General features: G+C 38.3%; 1 protein-coding gene across 2 annotated transcripts in view; it reads left to right on the top strand.

Moving 5' to 3' along the window:
• PDSS2 (decaprenyl diphosphate synthase subunit 2) overlaps window positions 1–12,216 on the top strand; it is a 164,787-nt gene that overhangs the window by 123,589 nt on the left and 28,982 nt on the right. Inside the window, exon 4 of one of the 2 annotated variants that reach the window (XM_054023858.1) lies at window positions 4,260–4,334. The exons of the other annotated variant lie outside the window; for it this stretch is intronic. Coding sequence (XP_053879833.1) covers window positions 4,260–4,334 — 75 coding nt within the window. The remainder of the gene's footprint in view (window positions 1–4,259; window positions 4,335–12,216) is intronic. 2 annotated transcript variants of the gene reach the window in all.

The raw sequence follows: 12,216 nt of genomic DNA on the forward strand, positions 1-12,216 counted from the left end.
ATTCAGGAACCAACTCATGCAACAAACTTCGATGCCAACTCTGCCCACATATCTACACCAGCAACACTATGACAGGACCTAACCAGATCAGCTACAACATCACCGACTCATTCACCTGCACATCCACCAATGTTATATATGCCATCATGTGCCAGCAATGCCCCTCTGCTATGTACATTGGCCAAACTGGACAGTCACTACGCAAGAGGATAAATGGACACAAGTCAGATATCAGGAATGGCAATATACAAAAACCTGTAGGAGAACACTTCAACCTCCCTGGCCACACACTAGCAGATGTAAAGGTAGCCATCTTACAGCAAAAAAAACTTCAGGACCAGACTCCAAAGAGAAACTGCTGAGCTCCAGTTCATTTGCAAATTTGACACCATCAGATCAGGATTAAACAAAGACTGTGAATGGCTATCCAACTACAAAAGCAGTTTCTCCTCCCTTGGTGTTCACACCTCAACTGCTAGCAGAGCACCTCACCCTCCCTGATTGAACTAACCTCGTTATCTCCATACTGATTTATACCTGCCTCTGGAAATTTCCATTACTTGCGTCTGATGAAGTGGGCATTCACCCACGAAAGCTTATGCTCCAATACTTCTGTTAGTCTTAAAAGTGCCACAGGACCCTCTGTTGCTTTTTACTTAATTCTAAAACACACAGTTCTAAAACATCTAAAGCTGGGTGAGGGAGGGGCACTAGAAGAAGCTGGCAACACTGTAGGAAGAAGTTGGGAAAACACCCTTCAGTAAAAAGATGGCACAGATATCTGGAAATAGGGAGGAGAAGGGTGTGGGGGAGCTTAACAAGCTAGTTATAATGAAATGGGCACTGAGTACTAAGCTCCCTGTTCCTGCTGTTGCCCGACTGGCCCATTGTTCTCCCTCCTAGCAGCCCTTTGATCTTGCAGGGATGAGAGAGGAGATGAGGACTCACGCTTTCACCCACCAGGGCATTTGCAGAGAAAAGGCTTGGTGAACACACAAGCACGTTCTTGTTTCCCTCTATTTTCTGGAGGCAGATCACAGGGCTGCTAGGAGAGTTCACATAGCTTGGTGGGGCTCTCAGGAAAGAATTCAGGACCAATTTAATTATGAACAGATTACAAATCTTCCTGGTCAGTGATTCCCACCCTGCAGATGTCACTGCCATATTTGGGATAGGAGTTTTTCATCATCATCTTAAGCTGCTACTCTAGGTTTCTGGAGTGGGGGATTCACACATGCTTCTTTTCTTCCTCCCTCTCCCCAGCTATGACTGTTAGAACTGGGGAGAATTTTCCTCAACCTCCATCAGATTTATTAGGTTAAGGGAGGGGTTAAAGGGGCTGTTTCCCCATCCCACCACATTGCCAGTTGAAGTGGAAGGGAGAGCTTTCCATAGCCCCTGTGCTCCTCAAGCTTCTCAGATTAATTGAGGGGCACAAGCACGAACAGCTGCTTCTCCTTTCCATTCTGCCTTTGGTCTCTGTGGGCTGCTGCTCTTTGAAGCAGGAGCAACCTATTCAGATAGCTAGTACAGCTGGCCCCATGCCCTGCTCATGGTGGAACCTGCCTAAGAGGGAGCTAAAACATATCAAAGTGAAGACAAATGAGAGGGTCAGGTGTGGACCCCTAAATAGTCAAAGTTAACATACAACTTTCTTCTATCAAAAAAGATGTCAGTGTATGGAACTAGGCAGTGTGGGCTAGTGGATAGATCACTGGACTGGGACTCAGGAGACCTGTCTTCTAGTCCTGGCTCTGCCAATGGCCTGCTGAGTGACATTGGGCAAGTCACTTCACCTCTTTGTGCCTCAATTTCCCCATCATTAAAATAGGAATACTGTTACTTGCCTCCTTTGTAAAACATTATATAAGAGCTTGATATTGTTATTTATTTGACTGTTTAAATGCTGTTGACCCTAACTTTTGTGTTTTCTTTAAAACCATTTGGGACACACTTAGAAGCATAACTGGTCTTGTTTTCCATGGCTTTCCCTGCAGCCCAAAGCTCCAGCCCACTAATGTTGCACAGCAGATACTTTTTCAGAGCGCAGATTAAGATCTGATGAAGTGACAGTCTTTTAAAGACAAGTGTCCCATCCTGGTCTTGAAAATAAGTTGTCATCCCTACCAAGGGTCTGTGTGATCTTGCAGGGTTTTTTTTTTTTAAATGTATGGAAACTGAGTGCTTTCAGGGTGGGGATGAAAGGAGGCAGCATTTGCGATATTACTAGCATTTAATATCTTTCACCTAATATATAGTAGTGGTTTAAACTGTATTTTATGTATATAGTCACCTAGAATTCTATCAATAAAAAAAAACATAATATAAATTGCAAGAAAATTAGGCACGAGTTTTGATAAACATTTTCATGGAGATCATTTTAGTCACTTAAGTCAGCAAAATTGTCATTTGCTAATGGAATTGTTTTTTGGGGGCGGGTGGAGAGAGAAACCCCAAAACAGAATGTTTCATTTGGTCCTGCTCAGTTTAAAGTTTCAGAGGAGCGAGGAAAAGGTCTGGTTATCCACAGCCAGATGCATTGTTAAAAGTTCATACTATCACTTTGACATTTAGAGTAGGACTCAATGTCTTTGTAAATTCCTCTTCGTATTACCAGTATAGGTCTATGAGCTCAGACTGTTTCACAAACCATAACATTTTTTAGTGAGTGATTGATCTGTATTATGTGTCTCAGCCATCAGAAGAATCTTGGGATGTTGCTTGTATAAACTGTAATACAATCTGATGCTGGGCATTTGGTTACAGACTTTCATAGACCTATTGGCGATACTCAATCCTTCTGGATTTGGGAATAGGGCTTATCTGATACCTTCAAAAAAAGCCCCTCATTTTCTCTGTTCCCCACTTAAATAACTCAACACATCTGGTAACACTGTAGGATCATTGTCCTTTCAGTTCCTCTGCAGCTCATATTGCTACAATATTTCTTAAGTATCTGGTTACCTAAATGGCAACATGATTTTTTTTTTTTTAAGAGACTGTTTTTATAGGTCTTACAAATTAACCCATATGCATCACACGGAGAGAAAAAAGAGACGCTAATGAGCACCATTTCTAAAGTTCGTTCTCTCTCTCTCTCTCTCTCTCTCTCTGTGTAGGCATATATATCAGAATTACTGTTTAAAAAAGCTTTGTTGCAAATACTTAAAGCTAGCATCAGAATGTGTTTTTATTAGCAAATAAAGCAAGCCTCAACATTGAAATTTCTGTTTGGGGCTTTATCATTTAGCTTAATGTCTTCAATTACAAGAATGATACAAGCTGAAACAAAATCCTTTAATTCAATAAGAACTAGACTGAATTTTAGGAAGCAAAGAGGGGAATCAGATATAGAATCATACACATAGGAAATTAAACATTCAAGAAATTAAAACTTTGTGAGCACAACTAAAGGGATAGCCTTAAGGTGTGCTCATTTGAAATGGCTGCATTTAATTTTACAGTAAATCCCAGTATTTTGTTCCAATTAAGACCGTTCATGCACACAGTTCTAAATTGTACAGTAGTTCCAGTGAGACTATGGACTGCTTGTTTTACATTCTGGATCAAGTTCAGATTTTTAGGCTTCGCTTGAATGAAATAAAAAGTCTGAAGCCTGAAGATAATACAGATTGATAAATCTGATTTAAACATTCCTGTGTTGCAGACTGTTTCACTCTGAGTACAGCTGACCCTTAGGCCATGCACTAAATACATCCACAGAGCATTCCCAGTACACTCAAATACCAAATGACCATATTTGAAAGGTTAGCTTTTGATGGATTCTGACTTCTTCTGTATTATCAGTGAAGATTAGAATTTTAGCAGCTCCCAGTGAGGTATATAGTGAAATATCTACTTGGCAGCAAAAAAGCCCAACAAACCCAGATGGGATTATTGTCTCATATTCATGAACTGGGATTTAGGAGTACTGTGTATATCCTTGTGAGGATATACTTTATAGTTCACACTCTTAGGAAAATAAATATTACTTGGTTCTCATTTGTATTAACTTAAAGCTTTGATGTAAAGAGAAAGGACTTTGCTCAAGGTTCCAGTATGGAGATTTGGATCTGGTTTCTTCCTTATTAGGTGGCAAAAAATAATCTTGCCAGAATCTCTTCTGGTAGCCTATGCAGTCTTTCGAAGCCATGATCCTGCAAGGAATGTTAGTGAGGCTTCTAGGCACTCTGTTGACAATCAGGTAATTGATCATATTTAAAAAATAATGTTGGGGTATTTTTTGTTTTGTTTTCCAGGTTGTGGAGCTCATATCAAGTGCAATTGGTGACTTAGTGCAAGGAATATACTATGACAATTCTAACTTATCAGCGGTAAGACTTTTAAGTCCTTGCACTTTACTCAAGTGGTTGGTTTTAAATAAATGTGTGACAGTAGGAAATAGCATGATGACTTTTTTGTTTGTTTTAAGGGAATGGGGGAAAGGACTAATTACAGTCCCAACAAGCTTCAGAAATACTTTTAGTATAGCACCTCAATTCTCCCATAATGGGTGATGGGCACCACTAGAAATGCTTAGAGAGATTCTGTAATTTTTAATTAGTAAACAAAGAAAATTGCAGTTACCATGGACGCTAAACATACCTCAGTCAGTAATGCCGCTAGTAAGGGTTCTGTTAAAACAATCACATAGGAATACCTGAAAATAGTGGACTGGAAACATATATTCATTAATATTAAAAGGTTTAAAAAATGGGGACCAACGTGTCTGTGAACTGGTGGACAAATACATTGTATATGTAGATTTTGCTAGGTCACGTAATTTTTCATATCCTGGCTGCTTCGGTGTATGCAATTCGCAGCCACTGAAGCCAAAATTTAAACCAGGACTTTTCTACTCCTAAATATAGCAGCTTTATTAGGTGAGCTAAATGGAAGTCTCATGCTGAGGCACAAGGAGCTGTGCTATGCTCCTCTTTAAAAAAGTCATTCTTGCATGTATCACAGACAGTAATTGACCTGGTCAAAGAAAATGGTTCAAACATTTACATGACTCTGAAGTGCAAAGTTCATTTCAAAGACAAATACAAATATGCCACACTACTGTTGTTACTTTGCTGCATGGCAGGAACTCTGATGAACTGCTTTGATTCTTGTGATGAAACTGGAATTAAGATTTTTGATTCATTTAACAGAACTTTCAAAGAAGTGTTTGGCTATACTTATTAAAACAATTTCATTTTGGCAGAATGGTAAATTAAGAAATCTTGTTTCATTTACCATGATTATCTCTTAACATTGTGTGTATTGGGAAGTTCATATTTTAGATTCCTCATTATTATTACCTCTTCATTTCACCTAATAGCATGTTTTTACTCTATCAAAGCGCATGGATTTACACTATTGAGATGATCACAAGTGTGTGTATATGCACATTGTAAGCTATGATATTTTTAAGTGGAGCATATTAATAGAAACAAACCAATCTCAGATGAGCAAACCATTTCAGAAATATTAATCTTAAAGGAATAACATTGGGAGGCAAGATGGCTTGGGGGGTAAGTCATGGCATATGGAGCCTCTCACTTGTAAGTCTTCAGTTTAAAATAGAGCTCAGGTTAATCACTGCTGTTTTGTTGTTCAGAGCAAGTGAAATGAGTTATCTCAGTTTAGTTCCAAGTGGATATAAGTCTAGATCATATAAATTACCATCACACTTGACATCCACGTTAATGGTAGTCCTACATCAGCCAAAGGTTAAAAGGGCATGGAGGATGTCTTATTCTCTCACTCCTAGAAGTTATCCCTCTAGGTTAGGGTTGAGGCACATGAACAAAACTATGTGGGAAGTTTGAACTACTTCTGCATCTGCTATACCTAAATCCAGGGGTGGCCAACCTGTTGCTCCGGACCCACATGCAACTCTTCAGAAGTTAATATGCGGCTCTTTGTATAGGCACCGACGCTGGGGCTGGAGCTACAAGTGCCAACTTTCCAATGTGCCGGGGGTGCTCACTGCTCAACCCCTGGCTCTGCCACAGGCCCTGTCCCCACTCCACCCCTTCCCGCCCCCTCCCCTAAGCCTGTCATGCCCTCATCTCTCCCTCCCCCCCGCCCCCCCCCCGAGCTTCCTGCATGCCACGGAACAGCTGATTGAGAAGTGTAGGGAGGGAGATGGAGGCGCTCATCATCGGGGCTGCTGGTGGGCAGGAGGCACTGGGAGAGGGGGCAGGGGAGCTGATGGGGGGCTGCTGACATATTACTGTGGCTCTTTGGCAATGTACATTGATAAATTCTGGCTCCTTCTCAGGCTCAGGTTTGCCACCCCTGACCTAATCTGTAGACAAACAGATGACTTCAGTTTTCCAGTTTGCCAATTAAGCTACCTCTCTCAAGCTCTATATGCAAGGTTATATTTTAAAAGGAAAATCATATTTTTATTAATACAAATATGTTAAAAGAACTTTTAAAATTGTATTTTATATAAGCCAGGCAGGTTTTTCTAAATACAACCAAACCTCAGCTATGTTTTACTTAAAATAGCTTTTTTAAGGGTAAAGTTCCCATAGTTAACTTTAGCAATGGGGCTGCTTCACTGTGATTTCATTTGCACCTTTTAGATTAACCACATCCTCTGTATTACTAGAAATGTTCTCAACTTTTTTGGGTGTCTGCCATTGCAGCAGGTCTTAGTCCTATTTCTCTTTACTTGGAAGCATGTTGGTCTGAGGGCTGTGTCAGGAGACAATCATACTACCTCAGAAGAGCATGAAAAATGGAATGTTCTACCATACTTATAAAGCACTCAACAAGCATAGGTTATGGGGAAAGTGTAAGATGCACTGAGCCCAGCTGCACAATGTCAAGTTAAACATACCAAAATAATGGGTTTTTTTATAGTAAGCAATGAACTATTCTGTCTGGCAAGAGTTGGGAGTACTAAAAGAAACCAGATTAATTTAAACGTAATTAGTACATTGTAATATATAAATTAACACATAGTATAGTATCTAAAGATTAGACTTTTAGTTGGTCAGATATGGCCACCAGTCAAGCCCATATCAAACACAAGTGTGATATCTACCTGTACTTTACTTCCTTTATGGTCTATTCAACCAATTGGAGAACACTGAGGCTTGTTTCATAATTACACATATTATCTTTGCTAGCTTCCCCACATTACTCTGCCAGTACAGCACCCCTTTCTGCCTGCATCCATGTCCTGGACATGTCTTGAGCAAACATTGCCACATGTGCTACGTTATTTGATGGTCCCATCTTAGTTGCAACAAAAAATCACAATATGTGACCAAATCTACAATCTGAACTGAAGTTACCAGATGTAAAAGAGTAATGTAATAATTTACCATGTCACTGTAATCTCCAGTGCCAGATAACTTCTGTTTCTCTTATAGAGATGTTAGTAGATAACATTCTTCATAATAGAGTCTCTTCTGTTATGAATTTGGAAAAACAGAATATTTTTAAAGTCTGAGGCAGAAAAATTGAGTTTCAAGTGAGAAGTATGACCATAAAATGGTGCTTACAACCATCATGTGCTATACAACATTTTGTTCAACACCTTTTGTTCAAAAGTCTGTGAGCTGCACTAGATGTCCACTTTAATTGTTAGATTTAAGCTATCTTTTACAGTCAACTACATAATTTGCCATAATTCACTCTTCTCTGATACATTAGGCCTATGGTCCCTTGGAATGTTTTTGTTATACCATCTTTGGATGACCCTTTATAAAGATTAAATGTATTTTTGCCCTAAGCAGATTGGCCTTTATAGACTCCTTGAAGACATTTATTGGATGCAATTATATGACAGCTCTGACTATCATTTTTCCTTTGCAAAGCCATACATAATCCTGTGACCAGCCCATTTTACCACTTTTTAGTTGACCATTCTTCATCATCATCTTATTTGTATAGTGAGTTAAAACCATTATGTAACTGAAATGGGCAAATAAAAATAGTTTCCTCCCTTTCTCTGTTATTTTGAGCGATACTTTAAACCAAAAGCTATAGGCTTTAGTTGCAAAGGCAGCCTAAAGTTTAGTTTTATGAGTGTGAGTGGAAGAGATTCTCCCAATTGTCTTCCATTTTCTCAAACCTACATCTAGTTGAAATTAAAAGTTCAAACCAACCAAGGTGCCTCTTACACACTGTGGACTGCAATGAATAGCAGTGTCAAAATGGTCTTTTTCTTGAAGGTTCAGTTGTGGGCGTGGTTGCCCTGTTTCATCACCCTGTTTATATGTTTTATATAAAGAAAAATACCACTGATGGTGATCCGAGCCTCCATGCTCAGCTCTTTAGGAGTGAGTAGGCCTTCTAAAACATGCAAATATTTTAGAAGAGGTTTGTAATATACTCTTGCACTTCTAGAGTGCCTCCATCTGAGGCTCTCAAAGCACTTCACACTTGTTAACAAAGGAAGCCTCAAAACTCCTGTGAGTAGGGAAAGTATTGCTGCCCCCATTTTACAGATGGGGAAGCTGAGATACAGAAAACTAAAGTTACTTTTTCAAAGTAATGCAGCAAGCTGTAGCAGAGCCAAGAACTTAGATGCACTGGTTCTTAGTCTTGCACTTTACCTACCAGATCATTCTTACTCACTTAAATGAAAAATCAGGAGCTTTTTGAAAAGGAAAACTGCACTACTTTTCCTTAGCTCCTGAATATGAATATTCACAAGGTCTCGTGCTAGAGACACCCAGCTTGAGTGTGTTGTTTTTTTAACAGTGGAATGGGAATGCTGTGTAAGGCTGCATATTAATTTCTAATGCACTTTATTAGTGGTCAGTCAGCAGAAAAGCCATTTTAATATTTTAAAATTAAACATTATTTAAATATTAGCGCTACACAATTGTTAAGCCATCATTTTAAAAACAGCCACAGTTTATTAATGCAAGTACTTCTTTCCCTCATGAACTTTTAGCCTATTGTACTCATCAAAATGGATGCACTTTTCCTTTAAATGCTCCCAATATAGCTTTTGAATTGAAAATAATTCGTCAGTGAGGCTCATCCACCTGCGAAGCACAGAGGGTTGGTGGAGCTGGGATGCCGCACTTTTCTTTGATGCTTGGTCACCAGCCCTTCTCAGATGAGTAAATTTTAAAGGGAAAGTTGCATTTCATTTCCCACTCAGCTGCCATGCTTTGTACACTGTAGGCAACTGGCTTGCTTTCAACTTTTACTTAAGGAGGTAAATCAAACAACTTCTTAGTACAAACCAAAAAGTAGCCTCCTTCTAACAGCACAACAGTCAGGCTCATGCTCCAGCAAGAAATCTAGCCATTTTTTAAAAAGTGCTTCTGTTGTGGGGCAAAAATGGGCTGAAGAGAAATTTGAATTAGAGAGTCGCCGCAAAATGAAAGTGAAAATTAAAGAGGAAAAAACCCCACATAAATGAAAGGCTAGCACAGATCTGTTTTTTTCTTTCTCTAATTTTACTCTTTTCTAGGAAGTCTGAAGCAGTACTCCATGATGAACTACTTTTTGTAGTAAAAGGTTATGTTTAAAATTTAACTTTTCCCAACCATCTTTTTAAAAAAATTCTATTGTTTTAGAGAGTCATGATGAAAGTATTGGAGCATTCCAGCATGTGTTTTATTGGCCCATTTGCGCTTACCCTTGTTCCTCACAAAGCACTGAAGGCATGTATTAATAGACCAATAAAACATGCCCTGTCATGTCCAACAAGCAGGAAGACATCTGTTAAAGCTTCCATCAGTCAAATGAAAACGTTTTGTAGGATAAATGTGTTGCTCCCATTAGAGATCCATAATTTTATTGACTTATTTTTATCCTTCTGTGTAGAATAGAAGTTGTTGAACCATCCAATTTAAAACTCAAATGCTGAGATTGAATCAAAATTAAAATCTGCTTGATTTATCTATGCATTTTTATTCTAATGAGGATTAGACCAAAGTTTTGAGTTGTAAATGGATTAGACGGTCTCACATTGTGCAAGATTAGGTGACAAAGCAAGTGCTGCTGTGTATCAAAATAAAAAACATTAGTTATAAAATGTATTCTGAATTTTTCATCCAGAAGGTGTGACTTTGAGTCCTGCCAGTTCTTGCTATGCATTTTGGAGCACTCCAATAAGGTATGTGTTTTGTAACATTTGTATGCAGTGCTGAAAATGCTTACAAATGAATCATGACACGTATTTATATAAATACCATCTAGTTCTTCTCTGGGAGACACAGAAATCAGTTTGAGCTACTTTAAGGTGATTTGGTGAGAGGGGGAAAAAATTTAAGTGCTACTTTGTATTAAGTACATACAATTAATTTAATATTTGCTACCATAAATATGATAGGTATAAGTGGTAAAAATCTTGGTGTAAAACGTGACGATTCTCTAGAAGCTCTTTCTATTTTCCATTGCCTAGAAAGAGTATTTTTACAGTGGAAGCACTGTCTGAGAATTGAATGGATTTACCTCCCAGCAAGCCAATTTCTTTCTAAAATCAAAACAATAAATATTTGTATAAAATGAAAATATCTTTACTGATCTTGAGGTTGGTGAAATGGGAGCATCAGTTGAAATATTGAATCAATATTTCAAAATAAACCTTTAAAGCATCAGTTGTTAGGTTGCATAGTGTGAGAAGTGGCAATGTTGTTTCTTTGTACTTTAAACTGTCAAGTCATTAAGGCACAAAGAGAATATGAATATTGTACACAAGATAGATCTAATAATAAAAATAAACCAATTGCTAGACTTTCAGGTGTATGGTTTCAATTGAATTTAATGCTTAGAAAAGTGCTGGATTGACAGGCCTGGAGACCAGTCTTCCAGTACTGGCTTTCCCAGTGTGCCTTAACTATATCCTGGAGGGTCTGCCTCCATGGATGAGAGGTTAATTCAGTCGCTGTTCATTCCGTTTTTGGCTCCTCCGACACAGCCAGCAGTGGTGCCAGTTGTGATGGTTTCTTTTGTGATTTTGACGCATCATGTCTCCTATGAATGAGTACAACTAAAACCACCTCCTTATTTCATATACGCCACTAACCAGTCATCAGATACTAAATGTCTGGTCATGAACTAAAGCGATGTAAAGGTGGAAGGTTCCAAATTCTGTTATCAGTCCTTTGAGCCATCCAGTGACCCCTTCATCTTACTGATATGGAAGCTTCAAAACATAAAGGGAGAAAGCCCACCCATTTCACCTGCACAGATGTAACTTCAGTTTTCATGTAGTTTGCAGTCTGTAGCTAATTAAAGTTTTTCTCCTTGATGTGTTCAAATGATTTAGAGATGCGCTCCCACCAGCATAGCTACTGCCGCTCATTTAGGTGGTTTTATTATATCGACAGGAGAGCATAGCGCGGCTACATGAGCTATCTTACAGCGGCGCAGTAAGCTTGCTAGTATAAACGTGGCCAAATTGACACATGACAAGCTTTATCAGGAGATAATGTTGTTGAACTGAACCACAGCTGTAGGTGTTTTGTTTGGGAAACAATGTTTTTTTCCTAATCCAGTTGTTGCAATGCAATTTACAAAAATTTCACTGAGAGGAGATGACTGCCTTCATGGTATTTGGTTTAAGTATTTTTACCATAGAGTGCTACTGGAAGAAGGGTGTCAAGACTTTCTCTGACTGGACTGTATTATAGATTGGCTCCCAAATTTTTATACTGATATTTTTTCAGACAACTCCTATTAGACTGAACATGCTTTTTTATGTATGCAGGGGATTCTCAATATCCATGTTAAGAGAGTGCAATACGTTACCTTTGAGCATATTTTTTCAGCATAGAAAATTATAATCTGTATTTTGGATGTTTGAAGATTTTAAATATACACAAAAGCTGTGTCGTATTTTGTTGTTTTAAAAAATATTAAGTAAACAGCAAAGTAGTGAACATTTTTTCAAAGTACCTGTAGTAGAAGCAATGTAATATTTGTAAGCTTTTAAATGTTAACATTTTGCCCGGATCTTTCTAACAACTTTTTCACGATTCCACATTTAAGGACAAAAAGTGAAAATTTGTACATTTAAAAAAAAATCAGCATCTTTAAAATATCAGTATCCAAAATCACTTTTTATTAGGGACAGATTTGGTGTTGTCATTGTAAATGTATAAATAAATCCACTGGTTTCATTGGAGTTGCACTGGATTTACAGAAAGAGCGGAAATTAGCTCATCTGGTGAAATCTTGCCCACATTAATAGCCCAAATAAAGTATTTTTTAGATAAAATTGTAGAAATTCAGAATAAGTTTCCA

This window comes from Malaclemys terrapin, chromosome 3 (assembly GCF_027887155.1).
Source record: "Malaclemys terrapin pileata isolate rMalTer1 chromosome 3, rMalTer1.hap1, whole genome shotgun sequence".
NCBI lineage: Eukaryota > Metazoa > Chordata > Testudines > Emydidae > Malaclemys > Malaclemys terrapin.